Consider the following 18,454-nt stretch of genomic DNA (forward strand, 5'->3'; position numbering starts at 1 on the left):
TTTGATATGCAATATTTTAGTATTTTTTTAAAACTATTATATCACCATCCTTATAACCGTGAATCTATTAGTTTATCAACTAAGATACTTTTATTTTAATTTTAATTACAAAAAATTTTAATAATTTAATAAACAAATGTCAAAGAATTAATATATTATTAAAAAATATCCTAAAAAGAGCAACTAGATGTCTTTATGTGAGTATTTAAAAATATTTTATTCAAAACTCATATATTATATCATATTTTTTTAAAATTATCAATTTACTCAATTTATTAATCAAATACAAAAATATTTTTTAATTTATTTATATAAAATTTAAATTTTAAACCAAAAAAATATATATAATTTAATCAATTAAAAGTTCAAATAATTACCTTTTCAAATAATTCAATAATATCTCAAACAAACATTAAACCATCCCTATTTGTGTTTTCTACATGATCATTTTCTCTCAAATCATTTTCTCACTAATGTATACAAACATATATAAATAAAGACAAAGACTGAAACTTTCCCGGAAATTCATTCTTCATTATTATACATGTACATCACCTATTCCTTTAATTGTAATTTGTACCCATTTAAAATTTCAACATCAATATATGTTAAAATTTATTAACATTTAAGCCGAGAGAAAGAAAGGGTAACGTGAACATGAGTGAGTTCAATGTGAGGTCATGGCCGGTATTGGTGATGCTTGTTGTGCTCATTGTGGTCGGCGGGTGGGAGGTGAAAGTATGTGGCGCCACGGGTCCCAGCCCGGGGCAGTGCCGGAGGCAGAGGAGAATGACGATAACCGCTTGCAAACCGGTGGTGTATGGGAAGGCACCGTCCGCGTATTGTTGCCACCGGGTGAGGGTGACCCATGTGGACTGTGTCTGTCCTGAGATATCACCGAAGCTGGCTGAGCTTATTGATGTAGACAAATTTGTGCACCTCATTGAAGGATGTGGAAGAAAGGTTCCTCATAACTATAAGTGTGGAAGTATGTGTCTTCATTCTCTCTAAATTTAAAAAAAATTGTTGTTATTTTTATGATCATGATTCATCCATTAAATTTTGACTAATTAAATATATTGGGATGATTTTTGCAGGTATCATTACTCCTTGAAGATTGACCAATTAAGTCTGAATGCATATCAAAATATGGTTTTGGATTAATTGTAATAGTTTTTTTTGTGTTATTTATGCATGTGATTTTTAATATTATCTTGTATGTTGAGGCTTGATGTTAAATGTGTCACTTTTGGAAGGTTAGTAATTAATTGATCTTTAATAATCTAAACTTTTCCTCCATAATAATCTTGTGATAATGAGAAACCCTAATAGGCTAATACCAACAAATGGAAGAAGAAGAAAAGAAATAAAAAAACTGGGAAAAAAAAATGAACCTGACGTGAATCGAACACGCAACCTTCTGATCTGGAGTCAGACGCGCTACCATTGCGCCACAGATCCAATTGTTAACTTCTCTTATATTTTATAATCTATTTACAAGTGATAATTTTTACAATATATCTTAATATTTTGTATAAATTAAGCAAATGTAGTTGTTTTAGAACTATATAAGTTTCCTTTCCTTGTCTCAAGTGCTATATATAGAGAGAGACATTTGATAACAATTTCTTTGTATGAATCGATTGCCAATATAACAATTCCCTATCTCTACAATCAAAGTGCCGTCCATAACAATAGGTCAATACATGTGGTCACTTGGATATACAACGGTGTTATGATTTGAAATCTACCAAGAAAAAAAAAATTATTTGTCAAAAGACTTGCTATTTTCTTGTTATATATACTATTTTGAACTATCTGTACGATAAGTTAGATAACTCATCAAGTAAAAGTGTATGTTGAGTTATATATATATTACTCCATATTAGAAATGGCTACCAATTCGAGTTAAGATTTATTGGAACTTTTTAGGCAAGAATGGAGTTAGAATTAATGTTAGGGAGCTCAACATAATATAAGAAAAAAAAAATTAAGGGACTTTAATTTATTATAAGAGAATAAAATAAAAATAAAAATGCATTTTATGAAGAATTGAACTCTATCTTAAAAGAACTCTTACTATATATATATATATATATATATATATATATATATTATATTTTAAGCAATTTAAATATATATTTTAAAAGTTAATTGGGTTATGTTTAAATTTAGTACAACTCCTATATAGATTCATCCTATACCGAAAAAGTAATATGAAATTGTTCGAGAATAAAACTTATTATTTAAGTTTGAAATTCAGAATTTAAAAAGATTCTCTCAAGTAGTTACACTTTAAATCTTTTTAATAATCTCAAAAGAAAGTAACACATAGTTGTGCTCAACATGATGTTTTGAATAATAATAGAATATAAAAACAAATAGTCACAAATTGACAAATAATTAATTATATTATCTAAATAAATTCACCCATTATTTACAAAATCATATTTGAATTGTAAAGGTGCCAAATATTATTCACATAAGAAAATTGGTGTATTATATAGGGTTTCAATTCTTGGTCTCAAACATTCAAACAAACAAGACTCTGATTATCGTCTCCACGTGGTGAAAGTGAAGAAGCACGTGTCAGTTACTCCCAAGCGCACGTGTAAGTTATTCCCAAAAATAGGAGATAGCCAATGGCAAGCTCGAGGTGTCATTGAGTTTTCCCTGTTTCTGAATACACACAATTTTTTGTTCACCTAAAATCCATCCATCCATCGGACCAAATTTACCTACATTTTTGCCATTTGAATTCACCCCCACCCGCGATCGTTGTCTCTCCTCTGTTCCTAGATTCTTCTCTTCTTCTACCTCCCGGCTTTCTCCTTTCTAGGGTTTCCACATTTCATCATCGTGCCATACATACATACATTCTATCTATCTCCCCAGTTGCCTACAATGACGTATGATCCGAACGATGACGACTCTGCCGACTCCGTTCTCCCGGAGTTGAGCCTCCCTGTAAGCGGTAATCATCGAGATTATTTGAAACTCAGGCTATCCATGGAAGAAGATGGGGAAGAGGCCGACACGGCGGTCGCAGGAGGAGGCAGACAAGTTCACGATCTTGATGTTTGCATGACCCACCCCACCCAAAACAGGGCAATCTGTTTCCGCTGGTGGGTTATGGCCATATCTCTTGTCATCGTCGTGGCTATTCTAGCTGCTGTCATTTTCATTTGGATCGGACCCTTCTTCATGGACAAGGTTTTTCATCATTTTGTTTAAAAAAAATTCTATCTTGATGATAATGGTAATGATTTTGTTTTGTTACAGGAAATAATTCCATGGATGAATTGGGAGAGAACTGCATTCAGCAAACCAATTCTAGCCCTTCTTCTGTTCGTTTCTGTTTCTCTTTTCCCAATCTTTCTTCTTCCATCTACACCCGCCATGTGGGTCGCCGGCATGTCGTTTGGTTATGGCCTCGGATTTCTCATCATCTTTTTCGGTGTCGTCATTGGTGTCTCTCTGCCCTTTTTCCTCGGTTCACTCTTCTACGGTAAAATTCAAGGTTGGATGGATAAATATCCCAAGAAAGCTTCAATGATTAGATTAGCCGGTGAAGGAGATTGGTTTCATCAATTTCAAGCCGTGATTCTAATCAGAATTTCTCCATTCCCATATCTTATTTACAATTATTGTGCGGTCGCAACAGATGTTAAGTACACACCTTACTTGTTAGGATCTCTTGTTGGAGTTGTGCCGGAAATCTTCGTTGCCATTTATACGTAAGTTACCTAATTCCTTACCAATCAATGATGATCATTATGATGAATATTTTCATTTGATTTTTTTCAGGGGAATTCTGATACGTTCTTTAGCTGCTGCTGCTTCACCTACACATGGCAGACATACTCTATCCTCGTCGGAAATCATTTTCAACATTCTTGGTTTCTGCGGGACTGTTGCGACTACAGTTGTAGTTACGGTTTATGCCAAGAGTCGGCTCAAGGCGTTACAGGAGGAAGAAGAGCTATTACTTAACTGATCATCATCATTGTGTTGAGTTGAAGATTAGATCAGATTGACAGGTTGAAGATTGTAAATTCATGCACAGAAGCAAAGCAATCATCAAATTCTCTAAGAGAAGTGAGGAGGAAACAGACAGCAGCTAACAGATAATCTTAAAAAGTTGCAGGTTTTCTCTCCTAAAGCATTACCTTGTCTGTAAAATATAACACGGGAGAGAGTCTAAAGAGAAGGTAAAAAGAATCAAAATATATTATATGCAGTAATAATAAATGATTCACACTTACTAATCAATCAATTGGATTGAACAACTTTCCTAATCCGATTCATGACGATGGAGACATCATGTTCGGTTAAATTGGCAAAACAAAAACCGAACCAGCCGTGTTCAATACAGTGACAAGCCATTCCAGGTGTAACGTTCATCTTCCCCACATTCAACAGTTTCTCCCAAAGATCCATCTCTCCTTTCTCACTGTAAGACCGTATGAATCCACTCATGTTTACCCAACAGTACAAACCGCCATTAATGCTCTTTCTGCATTCGATTCCTAGTTTCTCTAATCCTTCAATTAACATCAAGTGCATTTTCCCCACCCTGTTTCTATTTGTTTCGATGAATGTCTTGACGAATTCTTTATCCGATAGAATTGAAATTAAAAACAGTTGAATTGGAGCTGAAACCGGGGAGAATCTGGTTAATTTCTTGGCTGCTGACAAAACATTGGCGTTGGAGCTGTAAATAACACCAATATGGAAACCAGGGAGGCTGAGATCGTTTGAAAGATTATAAACTACGTGAACTCTATCTTCTATGTTGGCAATTTCCGCCATGGTTACATGATGAGTAGAACAAGAATAAGAAGAAGAAGACTCGATGGATATAATGTGAATGTTCTTCTCGTTTGCGAAATCCAGAACGCTGTAAAGCGTTTCATGGCTGAGCAAATTACCAACAGGATTCCTAGGATTTGATATAATGATTCCTCGTACTTTTAAACCGCGTTTCTTTGCTTGGTTAAAGGCGTTTTCAAGAGCGGTTATACTCAAACCAAACCCATCTGCACTGCGACAAGGAACGGCTATGATTTCCACACCATTTCGCCATTTCATATCCCTATCCAGACTAACAATCAAATTATAACCAGATGGTTTCAGTTTGGAGAACCAAAACATTAAAAAACTATTGTAAAGAATAAATTTTTACTCTGGGGAATAAGGCGAAGGAACAAGAAACGCGTTTCCAATATCTGCCAAGCAGAAACTAAGTATATCAATGGCAGATGAAACGCCGGCGGTTATCACTATTTGCGACGGATGGAAGTCAATAGATCCTTCCATTACTTGAGACATATACCCAGCAACAGCCTTAAAACAACAGTAGACAGAATAAACAAAACAAAGAACATAGAAACAAAATTCCAAAGAAGAGAGTTTTATTTACCACTTTCAGTTCCTTCAATCCATCGAATGGTTGATAAGTTGCGACCCTTGAAATACCTGCAATCAAATGCATTGCATTCTCAGCCAACCAGTCTTGAACCAAATCCAACGATAACTGCAATTATAAAAGACACAAAAGAAATGAGATTTTTCACATTTTATATGTGTGTGTGTGATAGAAAGTGGGGACTTACTCTGTTTTCATCCAATCCAAGCTGAAGAACGCCTTCTGGGTTAGTAGACAGGTCATAAGGGTCACTGGAAACCCTCTTCAATCCGATTTGATAAGGAGTATTATTACTCTGTTTCGAGATGGAATTGGCCCTAGAAGATACGGGTGCTGCTCCGCCTCTTGGGGACGAAATACTAGAACGAGAGTGAACCCTATGCAATACAGGTGAGAACACTTCCGTCTCATCCGCCGGCGGAGGGGGAGGAGGAGGTGGTGCCGATGATACGGAACGGTTTCGCCAGAGATAGAACTGCATGATGAAAAACAGAGCACATGGTAGAACTGAACCCAAAACCAAGCCGCCGTCTCTGCCCTGAACTATTCCTTGTAAGGGCACAATGAGCCTCATGGCTGTAGTGTTCCTCCGCCGCCGCCGTCGCCAACTTGTTAAAGATGTTGACTTTGTATTATGGTTTCCTTGTCTTGGGTCATGCTCTACGATGATGCATGATGTTAAAGGGATTGTTTGAATCCGTGCAAAGACTTTGTTTTTCCCTCTGGTTTATAAAATTGGATCTTTGTTTGGAGGGAGATGATTGCTTGAATCCAATTGGGAATTGGGATATTTTTCATCTCTATCTATCAAGGTTATTTTTACCATAATATCCCTCATTCTATTACTAACACTTATTGTATTATGTTTAAAAATAATAGAAATAATGGTTTGATTAATCATTTTTGCAAAAATAGCCAAAAAAAAGTTCTTCAAAACTGTTGTTACAAAGAGATTCATTCATAGAAGGGTTGAGGGGTAAAATTGGAACAAAACTTTACTATGTAGAAATCCAAGAAATATTGTAGCCACTAAAAAAACACTTGTAATCCGAATGGGAATCTTTTTAAAGAAAAGCAAGAAGAATCTGTCCATCAAATAAGTCATATTCCATGTTTGCCCCTCTCATTTCAGCAAAAAAGGACCCATAATTTGTAGGATGGGTCCCTGGAATATCTAAGCCATGGCCTTCTACTTGAGTCATGAGGGGAAGAGACCATTCACCTTATCAATTAGTTTTCCAAACTTTTAAATCAACCATACAAACAAAGATAAGTATGATTTATTTAAACATTTGGGCATAATTCATTAATATAGTTCAAATCACCACTCATAACTCTATGATTTAAAAGATGTCATGTTAGCCATCTCAAAATAAAAATAAATAAATAAAGATTGGCCAAATCAACTATTGGATAAGATAAGATCAATTCTAAGACTAATTAAAGTTTGATTGATTATAAATTAGATGGACAATTTATTTATGTTCATTGCCTGTGGGAGTCCCACTAACAATTATAACAATATTTTGCCCAAAAAATTAATAACTTTTATTTAATTTTTTTATCCAGGTTTTTTTTTTAAAGAAGTCTCTTTTACATATTTTATTTAGTTTGTTTTTTTTTTTTTTAAAAAAAAAAAAGTCCTTGCACAAAATTTTCCATTTTTAATAAACATAGCTTGATTCATATTATTCCAAATAAACACATATACATGAGAAATACTTATAACAAAAAGAAATAACATCTAAAAACAATTCAACTAATCTTCTAGAAATGTATGGTAGTTTTTTTTTTCTTTCAATTATTCATTTTTAACCTAATAGCATAGCTTAATGTTAAAGAATTCGTCTTTAAATCGTGAATCACGAGAGTTCACACAATCACATGTTAAATTGAAACAAAAAAAATAATTAGGCTACTCAATGAGTCCCTTGGACTTTGATTTTGTAGATTTGGGCTTTCTTTCTTCTTCTTTTTTCTCTTGAACATTGAAATGTTGTAGATTTGGGCTTTCAAACCCATATCTTTTAACTGTTTGGGATTGGACAGACTGACAAAACTTAGCCCAAATATTTCAATGTATTCTTAATTTTTATTTTATTTTATAAATGTTCCGGGTTGAAAGACTGAACCATGATCCTCAAAACCAAATTCAACCTCGATCACTGACAAAGCAATGGTTGTTGCTAGGGATGAACATGGTTTAATTTTAAAGACTCACTCTATTCATTTTCACCCAACTTATGAAATTGTAACCAATTTATTCGTGAGTACATTCAGTCATTCAGACATCTCATCGAGGGAACCAAACTAATCAGTTTGATTATTTATTTTGTATTTCGGTTCGGTACTATTCAGGATAGGAATGACATACTTAATAGAAGAACCGAGACCGGTAGTTAAAATAAAATGTATCGGTTCCTACAGCTCAAAGACGAAAGAGATCCATCCGGGTTCGGGTATAGTGGGCATTCCCGAACCAACCTTAACATTTCGGGTCGGGTCGGGTCATATATTATTGTATTTTAATTGGATCCATTGAGAACAATATATAAATGGGTGAGAAAAAGCGGTCAGCAAAGGTATCCGAGGAAACACGGCTATGGAATTGCAGCCTTTTTTACCTTCACTAACTGACACAAACATTGTGGTTGTTTTTTTGTGTTTTTTAACTTTTTTTTTCCTTTTTTGGTCTCTAATGGCGTGCATTGTCACTGTTCATATTTGTATATATTTCCTTTTTTTTTTATTTGTTCAATGTCACACATAAAATAAGAATTTAAATAGTTACTGTCAAATTTATCACTCAACTACTACAAATTCATATTAATGTCAATTCTTTTTCTATTTTTATTTTTTATTTTTAATAAAGGATCAAACACATATCAAATTCCATTAAATTGTAAAGATCACAATTAAAAAAATTTATCAGTCAAGTTATGACATCAAAATGTATTCAATCAAGCTAAAATATAACAAATATTTGTAATACTATGATAATGACTATTCAATCAAGCATATTTGAATACTTCCCTCTCAATAATAAGGCTGTCTTTTTCATTGTCTTTTGGCCAAACAAGGACCATATTTAAATTCTGACTACATTTAATTCCCTCAGCTATAAATGTAATCAAATGGGTCCAATATTTTAGTTTGTAAAATCTAATCAAAAGGGGCCAACAACACCTATTCAATGATTCCCTCATAAGTGTTGTATCTACCATCGGACATTTTTCATTAAATATTGCAGGATTTCTTCAACATAATAAAGCCTTGTTTGGTTATAGGCATAAACCCATTTTTGTTGGGGGAGAAGATAGATATATATTTCAAAATTTTAAGTTACAATTACATTTATATATGTCTTAAGAAATTAATGTGTTCAAATTCAATTTTTTTTTTTACTTGGAGAGATAAATATAGTATAATTTCAAGGATGTGATAATTTTATTGATAAAAATATTTAAAGGACATTAATATACGATTAATATACGAGGAATGATAAACTCAATGAAATTTAAGCGAAAGCAAGTCCACGAATTCGACGCGATATGTAATGTTGGCCCCACGTTCTGAAACGCACATTTCAGGTCTCAAAACGCTAATTTTGGATCCCGAAAACGCTCATTTTGGGTCCCAAAACGCTCATTTCGAAACGAGAAATATTTTTTTTCCTGAAATGAACGTTTCGAGACCCGAAAAGAGCGTTTTGAGACATTTTTAATTTTCTTTCTTTTACCCACATGTCATGCCACGTCGATTCACGGATTTATTTTCTCTGAAATTTTCGTTGAGTTTATCATTTTTCTTAATATATAACAAGAAAATAATCATTTAAAATAAGAAATATTTTAATATTTTGATTAAGTAAAATGAACTTAGAATAATTAGAATTATTTAAATAATTTTTTTTTAATTAATTAGTGAAAATAATATAAGAGCCTATTTGATGTGGAAAGTGAATTATTTAGATTAAATTCAATTATTTTAAATAATCCAACATCTCATTAACCAATCATATCATTCAAATTAAATAAAAAATAATATTTTCAAATCATAAGGTTCATTTATTTTACAATGCTTAATCTAATTCAAAAATATATTTTTTTCAATCAAACCCTAAATTTCCCACATTTGACTATCTAAACATTTCATTTATTTACTTGTCCTCCTACCCTGTAAGGCCTACTCTAACTATGTTCTATTATTAACTTTACACACTTTAATAGTGTTTGTTTTATTTGTGAAATATTAATGATCTATAGTAGCATTCCCAACCCAACCTCGTCATAAAGGACAATAATGCTATTAAGATATAATAATAATAATAATAATAATAATAACAATAATAATAATAATAATAATAATAAAAGGATAAAAATGTCCTTTACTTCTTTTCTTTTTGGGCAAAAGAAAAAAAAACCTTTGGTTATGGGGGTGTCTTAGCTTTTAAACTATTCTCAAATAATTTATCTATTATTGGGAATTTGGGACCAACTTATAAGCCCTTATTTGCCTATAAATAAAGGTTTTATTAAGGGAATTTAATTAAACACATAAAACTTACCATTAATATTATTTAAAATTAAATTTGGCCTCTAAAATGGGCTTATTATAATGGCACATTTGAAATTTACTTGGAGATTGGGCCCCATGTTAAAAACAGACAAACGGATAATACCGTTAATGGTAATATCGCAATTTCTCCCACTTCCCGAGGGGTAAAAAGTAAAACACGACTATCGCCGAAATTTCAGACTTTGCCTCAGACCGGGTTCTCGAAACCCCAGGCAAGACAAAATGACTAACCTATCCCCCTCAGCCAAATTCAAACATTCGAAATGGTAACGGTCTCTAGAACGTTATTTTAAAAGAACCCTAGGGCTATATTTGTCTATTCGCACTCAACGTTACGTATCCGTAAACCCGAATTATTCAAAATTTCGGATCCTTCTGGAGCTCCGTCTGTATCTCGATATGTGCATAAAAATGATTGTATTTGATTGTACAGACAGCTCCTTTTGGAGGATTTGATAACTGTGCGTCCTTCAGTTCTGAGCTTGAGAAGAAAAAAAAACCAATCCGGAGCCATTTGTTTCTGGGTAACATGGATGATGATGAAGTAATGGACTACGATTCCGGCGAACTTACTTTCACGGCGATCGAGATTGACTTGGATTACGATTTCGACGCCGCTCGATTCTTTGATTTCACACGGGATGAGACTCCATTGGAGTCGCTTCAGTCGGAGCTATGGTTCGAATCTGCTTGTAGCTATCCTCCTTCACGTAGGTTCCCACTTGTTTATTGTTCATAATGTGAATGATTCTGCTTCATTTGAAACCCAAAACTGAAAAACACAAATCATTCTTATTTTTCGAAATGGGTTCTATCTCATTTTATTTGTATATATTTTCTTTTAAGAAATTTTCATATGTGCTACATTTATTAGATTAATGGGTTTCTGATTCTCTTTTTTTCTTCATCTGTTGATCTTAAGGGTTTGATGATAACAATTTTATCTTTTTTTTGTTCCAGCTTTTGTAACAGAGTTAATTATGAGAGAGAACACTCTTCATCAACAATTGTGTACTTCTCCAAGATCTAGTGGTGGAGAGGAGAACATGAGCTTGGAAGGAAGTGATTCTGATAATGAGCAAGATTGCTCTAGAATGAACATGAACAATCAAGGTAGAATAGTTTTTTTACCATGAAGCTCTAATAGTTTGTATTCAACACATAGGTCTTGTATATTATTGTATTAGTTTCATTGTTTGTTTAGTCTATCATTTGATGAAAAACATTTGATATTAAAACTTGGGGTACCCTACACGTTCTAAGAATTACAGCATGGAAACTGGGGTCATCACAAACTTGAAATGGTTTTGAATATATTACAGGATGGTTAATATGTCTTTGTATCCATTCCTTTGAGTTTGTACTTAATTTTAGCAGCTTACAGCCTGAATATGTATTGAACTTGCAGACTTGTTCTTTGTGCATGATGCTTCATTGAATCTTAAGTTGAACTCATGTTTGGTGCACAATGCTAGAGTTCCTTTTGAAGAAATTATTAACAGAACAATCACTTACTATGTGATTATGTTATTAAAGTGTTGACTCATTTGATCCAAATACTGCCATTGTTGGAGCCATGAGGAAGAATTTAATTGATTCTGTCTTAAAGCAGACCTGATTTGTTTTAAACAATATATGCATTGAAATGTGGAATATTTGCAGATCATGGAAATATTGATTTTCATTCCAAATATGGGCAAATAAAATCAATTTGCTTATATCTTTGATTTGCCCATATTTGATAGATCTGATTTTGACCATCAGTCTTCCCAAGATCTCTGTTGCCTATTCCACATTTTAGCTCAGACATTCTTAACATTTAATTGGTTGTTCAAGTCTGTGTAATGAGACACTGTTTCACAATTTTTCTTCCTATTACAGATTGCACAATTATGAATGAAGAAATTTTAAACAATTTAAAAGGTGGTGGCATGCTCCAACATTTGCCCACAGGTACTTCAAGTTTCATTTCCCCTAGAAAATAACTGATGCTTGCAGAAACTTTGTCCTTGAAAATAATATATTGAAAGGGAAATAATTGTATCCTGGTTATCACCTTTTTTTAAGCGAGTTAACCTGTTTTTGTTTCATCATATTGCTGAGATTTTTAATGTCCTTTGCTTGGACATAGTTATAAGTTAAAAACAACTCTGATTGTTTCATTTTGTATCTTGTGTAACCCAAGCGTGATTAAATCATTTATTCTGATATCTTTTTTTGATTGGTAATATGTATTTCACACATTGTTTGTTCATGTTTCTTTCTTTCTAGGTTTGACATTTCCAAATCAATTAAAAAAAGACGACAGCAAAGCTCAAGCTAAGTCTTTTGCAAAACCATCATTTCCAAGAGTGTCAACTCTGATGAAACCTACTGCAAGTCAGTTAGCGAAGCAAAATCGACCGCAGCAAATTGGTGATCCTAGGTCATTTACAATATTCTTTTTTCTTGTGATTCTTCATAGTTGTTAATTTGATGCTTGTCTTCTAATTTTGTTTGTCTAACAAAACTCTTTTCCTTTGAAATCCAACTTTTTATTCTCTTCATAAATTTTTAGTTGATGTTGGTATGTAGTTTTTTATTCTCCTTTCATGGTTTCTTAAATTTCAGCTGGTGTGATTTGTTCATTTTTGCTTGTGTGAGTCCAGTGTCCACTATAAAATTACTTCTGCATAGCAAAAGATAGCATTTGGTGAAAGAAAAAAGCTCATTTTGTAGAATACTTATTCTATTTTAGGTTTTCGAAGCTCGTAAATTCAGACAAACCAAAATGCGGGAACACTCCATTTGGCACTGAGATCCAAGCTGCTAAAAGGCAAAAACTTGAGGGAGGTATTTTGCTCAAGGTAAAGAGATTTATTTTTCTTATTTTGCCCCCAATAATATTCTGGTTATTGTGACATTTCTTTTTATATAAGATGCATATTCATTTTAGCATCAAGTTGCTGCACTTGTTTTTAAGTGCACAATATATATACCTGTGCCAAAACAGAAGTCTACTCTTTCTGATAAACTATGTTCTTAGACCTTGTACTTGTGCCCAATGTTTGATGATATCATTGTGTACTCAGTGTCACACTTTCTCAAGATTTTCAAATTGAAATTCTGAGATTGTTCCATTTTGTGCATGCAATGATTTCTTGAAGTAACCTGACCAACCCACATGTCCTTTCATTATGTGCCTATGCATATTGGGATTCTTTTGATTATACGTTCCTAATGTTAGGTTAGTTACATAGATTCATGAGAAATAAACATATATCCATTTTGTTAGCAGAATTACGATTGGTGATCCTTATTTCCTGACAACCGTTCTCTTTTCTATTATATAGGATGGTGGCACAAAGCAACAAAATGTATTGATCCATAAGGTGTCTAAAAAGGTAATTTCTTGTAGAACACGATCTTGGAACCAAGATGCCCCTCTATCTTGTCCCTTCATATTATGTTATCTGTGCCTTTATCATACCCTTGACCAACTTTCTTGGGATAATTTCGACAATCAATAGGAGGAAACGATTAGTGGGAACTCAACACAGGCCAAGTTCAAAATCACTATTCCTAGGGAGCCTGAACTAGTGACATCACAAAGGGCTTACAGGATGAGGTAAGTGTTTTAAAAGTTTATCTTTGGAGGGGATATATATTATATAAGGAGGATGACAGATCAGTATGCAATTTTGTAATATCAGGCCAAAAGATAATCAACAACCTGAATCTGCAGCACCAGATATTCGTAGATTCAAAGCGCGACCACTGAACAAAAAAGTAAGTTATAGTAAAGTCTAAAATGAGGATATTTGAATGAGATCATATAATTATGTATCTTTTGCAGATTCTTGATGCTCCTTCATTGCTACTACCTAAAAGAAGCACCCCTAGATTACCAGAGTTTCAAGTAATTGTTTTCATAAAACAGATACCGTGGCTTAATCAATTGAAAACCTTCTCCATTCTTCATTAAAGTTTTAATCCCATTTGTTGTAATTTATCAGGAATTCCATCTGAAGACTAAAGAAAGGGCCTCACAGCATTCTTTAGCCTCTTCGTCATCCTTGGTTCACGAGGGTTCTTCTCATAAGGTTACATGTGCATCATATATTTTCAATTAGAATATATCATTTTAAGGAAGTTACGGCATATACATGATACAGTTTGTTCTAGCTATACCCCACCTTATTTGACGTATATGTTGATCTCAGGTGTTGAATAGACCTATGGTCCATTCAGTTTCAGAAAGGACGAGCAGAGAATCAAGAAGGTAATCTACGGGGATTTTTAAAACACCTGCATAGTCTACCATTTAAAAGATTTTGAATTTAATGAATGACTTTCTATAGTTCTGAATACTTGCATTCTTTGTAACGGTTATCTCTTGATCAGACCAAGTGCGATGGATGTTACAAGGCATGAAGGAAATGACACCATTCATAGTTTTAAAGCACGGCCCCTTAATAAGAAGGTAATAAGACCAATGGGAGTATATGTTAATAATATCATCTCTTCAAATCATTGAGCCTATTTGTTACCACATTTTATGATCTCATGATCTGGAAAAATCTACATTTGTTCACAAAAAATCATAAATCAAGATAATAATTTGGATCATGACCGAGGATATAATTTTTACCAAATATCATACTATAATTTGAATCATGTTCCAAAAAATAATCTTATACTAAACGGAAAAAGAAATCACCCATATTCCCAAAGAGACCATGATCCTGACAGAGAATATAATTTTACATTTTTCCTCAACCTGCAGATATTTTCAAGTAAAGGAGATATTGGAGTCTTTAGGAACGTCAAGAAGGATGTTACAGTACCGATGGTAATCATCAATTGGCATGGTTTTCCCATATTGATCAAGAGTTGAATATGTGTTTCTTTAATTTTTTTTACAGGAATTTAATTTCCAGACAGAGAAGAGAACTCAACGAAATATACAAGTTGATGATCTTTTTAACAAGGTAAAGAGGATTATGGTGGTAGTCTGTGTAGTTATTGTTCCATTAATATAATCATCTAATCATGGCTCTTCTATTTGTGGTAGCTTTCCCTTAATGAGCTTCAACCAAAAACTCGATCCCAATTGCCACTGCCAAGATCTTCTTGTCTATCATCAAAGGTTTCTTCTGGTCCTGGGCTTCCCCTACAATCTGACATTCTTATGTAGTCCTTTGTGAAAATTTCAATATCTTAACAATTATCATGCTTTTGTACAAGGATGCAAAAGAAAATAGATCGGTTGCTTTCCGAAAAGAACACGAGGTAATCATATTATTCTAATACATTCTCCCCATTAATTAACAATGCAGACAATCTTCTTTTAGTTACTGACAGTTCTTTCGTAGATTAAACATTCAGTGAAAGAATACATTGAGTCTGGCCACGGAAGAACTCATCATACAATCAACAGAGAGATTGCTAACGTTGAACTTTTGCCTGGCATGAGCAGGTATGTGAAATCATGAAAAATCATAGTTATAACTATCTTGTATAGGTTTAATATGTATATTATTTTTAACGTTTCAGAGGATTGGGCATTCGCTGAGAACAGAAGAATATGTCTAGGACTATCTTTAGGCTTCATTCACATATGAAAATTAAGCTTAGTCAGGAACATATTTAGATATTTTTTGTTTGAAAGCAGATAGGCCCAAAGTGTCGTCGAATACCAAACACAAGTACATAACTTTAGTTTCATATTTTCACATTGTAAAACTCCATCCAATTCTCAATAAAATGCAGAAAAGGCTACTTACTGTCAATGTTTTATTCTATACTTCATCCAATTCATCATATGTTCTTCATCCATGGGAGGAGTCCTTGTCGTTTCCCTGATTGTGCTTTGTTATGGATGAAACAAAGTTGAGAGGCGATTGCTTTGCCCATCGACGAATATCATAAGTTTTTTTTGTGGCAGGTTTTTTCTCCTTCTCCTTATTTTCCTTCCCTACTACTACTCTCTTTTTTGTTATGGCAATTGCAAGATCATTGGGGAACAATGTCCTCCAAACAAACGCATGAAGGAGGGTCGAGACGAGCAATGATGACACCATTGTCGATGACATGAATGATAAGGTAAGTGCAAGTCCCTTGCTTATTACCGAATCTACTTGTTCTGCATACTTTATGGTAGCTAGAGATGCAGTTGTCATTGGAAAGGTATAAGACCACCATGCCACTGAAAACCTAGAGACACGATGATTTGTTTTTTTTACTATTTAGTATTATCCATTCAAATCTAGTCTAAGTAAAAGAGAGCTAAGTGAATACCTGAAACCCCAGAAGAAGTTGATGCGAACAACAAGAGAAACATAGAGGAACAGAGCTATGAAGTAACAAGTCCTCGAGCACCCATCAAATTCACCATAAATAGTCTCCCAAGCGATGCTGGCGGCAGAGGGAGCTGCGATGAACATACAATAAACCGGGTGAAGCTCTTTTGGCAAGGCTTCGCTTGTGGGAAGTCTCTGATACAGAGTGACAAACACCACCAAGTAATGAGCGAATCCAACCGCCCACAAGAACTTTGCAGGCTCCTCCCACCCTACCTTAGCAGCCAATATAGCCCCAACAAAGTTCCCAACCACAGACAAATGGGAAGAAGGATTCGCCACCTTACTAAGCCTCCTCTTTCCCCCGGATAACCATTGCCCATAAATTTTCAACTCCAAACAGAAAACAGGACCCATGAAAACACACCAAACCGCAGGGTGAGGTGGTCCAGGGAACAACATCTTTGGGGCCCCTATTACCAAAAACATGCAGACAATCCACGGAGCGAAGAAGAAGTTGACACGTACTGGGTGGAAATATTCTCGCCTGACGGCCTCGAAATAGTAGACACATTTCAACATATAGGTGATTGAAACGGAGACAAGAACCAAAAGAGATAGAAGCCATAGTGCGAGGTTTATGAACGGAGTAATGTGAAGGAAGGCCATCGACGGGCTCGTAGCCATGGCTTGCCATAGAATGGTTTGGCTGCTTAAACCTAAACAGATACCAAAGCAACCAATAGGGAACCTTAGAAGGAATGGCCAAATCTCATCTTTTGGAAGAAGAATGTCTTCATAGTCTTTGATTTGATCAAGTTCAGGTCCTCTAAGTGCAGCAAAGTACCTTCCAGCAGGAACAGTATTATTATTATTATTATGATCAGACGCTTCAGGTCCTCTAAGGCCGCCATTTCCATTTCCATCTCCTTCATTGTCTTTCCACGAAGAAGGTAGTAAGGAATTTTGCTTTCCTAGACTGGATTTAGTTCTGAAAATGCTGAAATCTGCTGGTTTTCTTATTCCGTCGATTCTATTAGCAGAACCGAACCCACCAAAGCTATTCCCGCTTCTGGAGAGAACCTTCTTTCGGTCTTCTTTGGTGTTGGATTCTCTATTCAGGGCGGAAAAGCCCGTTTCAAGCGACACCTGACGGTTAAAACTCCTTTGTTGTTGTTGCTGCTGCTGCTGCCTCTTGGCTTCTCGTGGCTTAATGGGGGGTCGGTTTGATTGTCTGTCGGTCTTAGTGGGTATTTCGATCTGAATGATGTTTTCTTCTTCTTCTTCTTCATGGTGATGATCTTCTTCGTTGGATACTTCACGGATATCCATGAGATGGGTATTCTTCTTGACAATACTAGAACAAGTTGTTGCTCTGGTGTCCATTCTTTTACTGCTAGCTCCTTCAAGGAAAAGAAAGAAAGAAAGAAAGAAAGAAAGACTATGTATGTAGTTAGTTAGGTGGTGGTTTGCATGGTGGATGAGACAGCAAGCAAATTAATGCAATGCTTTACTTTTTTTTTGCTTTAATGGAAATCTCGTGATATAATAAAAATCAGTCATTTGAGGCCAGTGAAGTTTTTCAAATGAAAAACTATTATTATTTATTATTATTAAGGTATATATAATACAAGAGTATTTTAAATATTATTGTTTAAAAATTCTTCTCAACTTGATATTATTAATGCATTTCTTCACGAGACTCTACAAAAAGAAGTTTACATAGCACAATCACTCCATTTTGTCCATCTAGATTTTATTAGATACAAACTTAATAAAACAATATACAATCTTAAACAGTCTCCTCGTATTCCAATGTTACCGACCTCTATTATTCATCGGTAAATCAATTATCAATCGACTTCTCATCTCATAACCTCACACTTTTAAACTTATATGCCTCCGATCTTTTAACAAACCAACCACCATTCACAATCGACCTCTCAACTCGTGATTTTACAATCCTTTGTTACCGATCAACCATTAATCTCAATCCTTTGCTACTGGCCTCTTATCCCTTAGAAAACCACATCTCAAACACACTTTTACAAGTTTCTTATCCCTTGGTAAACAGATGTTACTAACCTTTATCTATCGACAAACTAACCATTAATCTCATTTCACACGTCTCTTATCCCTCGGTAAACTAATCACCAATCTCAATCAT

The 18,454-nt window shown here is 34.3% G+C and overlaps 5 protein-coding genes and 1 non-coding gene across 10 annotated transcripts; 3 read left to right on the forward strand and 3 right to left on the reverse strand.

Annotated features, from left to right (window-relative positions):
- Positions 1–617: 617 nt before the first annotated feature.
- On the forward strand, positions 618–1,299 carry LOC124910753. Its single transcript, XM_047451432.1, has 2 exons — positions 618–988; positions 1,098–1,299. The coding sequence occupies exons 1-2, from the start codon at positions 658–660 to the stop codon at positions 1,112–1,114; spliced, it is 348 nt and encodes a 115-aa protein (XP_047307388.1). The 5' UTR covers positions 618–657; the 3' UTR covers positions 1,115–1,299.
- A 90-nt stretch (positions 1,300–1,389) lies between these two features.
- On the reverse strand, positions 1,390–1,461 carry TRNAW-CCA. The gene has a single exon. It is a non-coding gene; the product is annotated as a tRNA-Trp (tRNA).
- A 1,314-nt stretch (positions 1,462–2,775) lies between these two features.
- Positions 2,776–3,997, forward strand: LOC124910111. The gene is made up of 3 exons (XM_047450732.1): positions 2,776–3,228; positions 3,283–3,737; positions 3,808–3,997. Exons 1-3 carry the CDS (start codon positions 2,905–2,907, stop codon positions 3,995–3,997), a joined length of 969 nt encoding a protein of 322 aa, XP_047306688.1. The 5' UTR covers positions 2,776–2,904.
- Positions 3,998–4,206: 209 nt separating this feature from the next.
- Positions 4,207–6,239, reverse strand: LOC124910752 (probable aminotransferase ACS10). Of its 2 annotated transcripts, none has more exons than XM_047451431.1 (4): positions 5,616–6,239; positions 5,423–5,536; positions 5,186–5,346; positions 4,207–5,095 (listed from the first exon to the last, which is right to left on the reverse strand). In XM_047451431.1, the coding sequence occupies exons 1-4, from the start codon at positions 6,000–6,002 to the stop codon at positions 4,273–4,275; spliced, it is 1,485 nt and encodes a 494-aa protein (XP_047307387.1). In that variant the 5' UTR covers positions 6,003–6,239; the 3' UTR covers positions 4,207–4,272. The 2 variants fall into 2 exon arrangements, with proteins under 2 accessions (XP_047307387.1, XP_047307386.1); XM_047451430.1 differs by having other exon boundaries at positions 4,207–5,104; positions 5,616–6,237.
- A 4,170-nt stretch (positions 6,240–10,409) lies between these two features.
- On the forward strand, positions 10,410–15,773 carry LOC124945490 (protein TPX2-like). Of its 4 annotated transcripts, none has more exons than XR_007099985.1 (18): positions 10,410–10,716; positions 10,967–11,119; positions 11,888–11,959; positions 12,278–12,431; positions 12,744–12,852; positions 13,339–13,389; positions 13,516–13,613; positions 13,699–13,774; positions 13,842–13,904; positions 14,002–14,088; positions 14,209–14,267; positions 14,390–14,468; positions 14,772–14,837; positions 14,911–14,976; positions 15,060–15,134; positions 15,243–15,277; positions 15,361–15,464; positions 15,542–15,773. XR_007099985.1 is itself a non-coding variant. In XM_047485935.1 (18 exons), exons 1-18 carry the CDS (start codon positions 10,536–10,538, stop codon positions 15,558–15,560), a joined length of 1,557 nt encoding a protein of 518 aa, XP_047341891.1. In that variant the 5' UTR covers positions 10,411–10,535; the 3' UTR covers positions 15,561–15,773. The 4 variants fall into 4 exon arrangements, 1 of the variants encoding a protein (XP_047341891.1); XR_007099986.1 differs by having other exon boundaries at positions 15,374–15,464; XR_007099987.1 differs by having other exon boundaries at positions 15,233–15,277; positions 15,374–15,464; positions 15,542–15,559.
- On the reverse strand, positions 15,676–17,703 carry LOC124945489 (guard cell S-type anion channel SLAC1). The gene is made up of 2 exons (XM_047485934.1): positions 16,286–17,703; positions 15,676–16,201 (listed from the first exon to the last, which is right to left on the reverse strand). The coding sequence occupies exons 1-2, from the start codon at positions 17,671–17,673 to the stop codon at positions 15,817–15,819; spliced, it is 1,773 nt and encodes a 590-aa protein (XP_047341890.1). The 5' UTR covers positions 17,674–17,703; the 3' UTR covers positions 15,676–15,816.
- Positions 17,704–18,454: the final 751 nt, after the last annotated feature.

This window comes from Impatiens glandulifera, chromosome 7 (assembly GCF_907164915.1).
Source record: "Impatiens glandulifera chromosome 7, dImpGla2.1, whole genome shotgun sequence".
Taxonomy (NCBI): domain Eukaryota; kingdom Viridiplantae; phylum Streptophyta; class Magnoliopsida; order Ericales; family Balsaminaceae; genus Impatiens; species Impatiens glandulifera.

Coding starts and splice junctions, on each gene's coding strand:
- LOC124910753 (XM_047451432.1), top strand. CDS start 658: ATGAGTGAGTTCAATGTGAGGTCATGGCCGGTATTGGTGATGCTTGTT.
- LOC124910111 (XM_047450732.1), top strand. CDS start 2,905: ATGACGTATGATCCGAACGATGACGACTCTGCCGACTCCGTTCTCCCG. Junction 3,229..3,282: donor ACAAGGTTTTTCATCATTTT/GTTTAAAAAAAA, acceptor GTTTTGTTACAG/GAAATAATTCCATGGATGAA. Junction 3,738..3,807: donor ATCTTCGTTGCCATTTATAC/GTAAGTTACCTA, acceptor GATTTTTTTCAG/GGGAATTCTGATACGTTCTT.
- LOC124910752 (XM_047451430.1), bottom strand. CDS start 6,002: ATGAGGCTCATTGTGCCCTTACAAGGAATAGTTCAGGGCAGAGACGGC. Junction 5,347..5,422: donor GATTGAAGGAACTGAAAGTG/GTAAATAAAACT, acceptor TGTTGTTTTAAG/GCTGTTGCTGGGTATATGTC. Junction 5,105..5,185: donor CCTTCGCCTTATTCCCCAGA/GTAAAAATTTAT, acceptor TTTGATTGTTAG/TCTGGATAGGGATATGAAAT.
- LOC124945490 (XM_047485935.1), top strand. CDS start 10,536: ATGGATGATGATGAAGTAATGGACTACGATTCCGGCGAACTTACTTTC. Junction 10,717..10,966: donor TTGTAGCTATCCTCCTTCAC/GTAGGTTCCCAC, acceptor TTTTTGTTCCAG/CTTTTGTAACAGAGTTAATT. Junction 14,089..14,208: donor ACGAGGGTTCTTCTCATAAG/GTTACATGTGCA, acceptor TGTTGATCTCAG/GTGTTGAATAGACCTATGGT.
- LOC124945489 (XM_047485934.1), bottom strand. CDS start 17,673: ATGGACACCAGAGCAACAACTTGTTCTAGTATTGTCAAGAAGAATACC. Junction 16,202..16,285: donor AACTTCTTCTGGGGTTTCAG/GTATTCACTTAG, acceptor TCGTGTCTCTAG/GTTTTCAGTGGCATGGTGGT.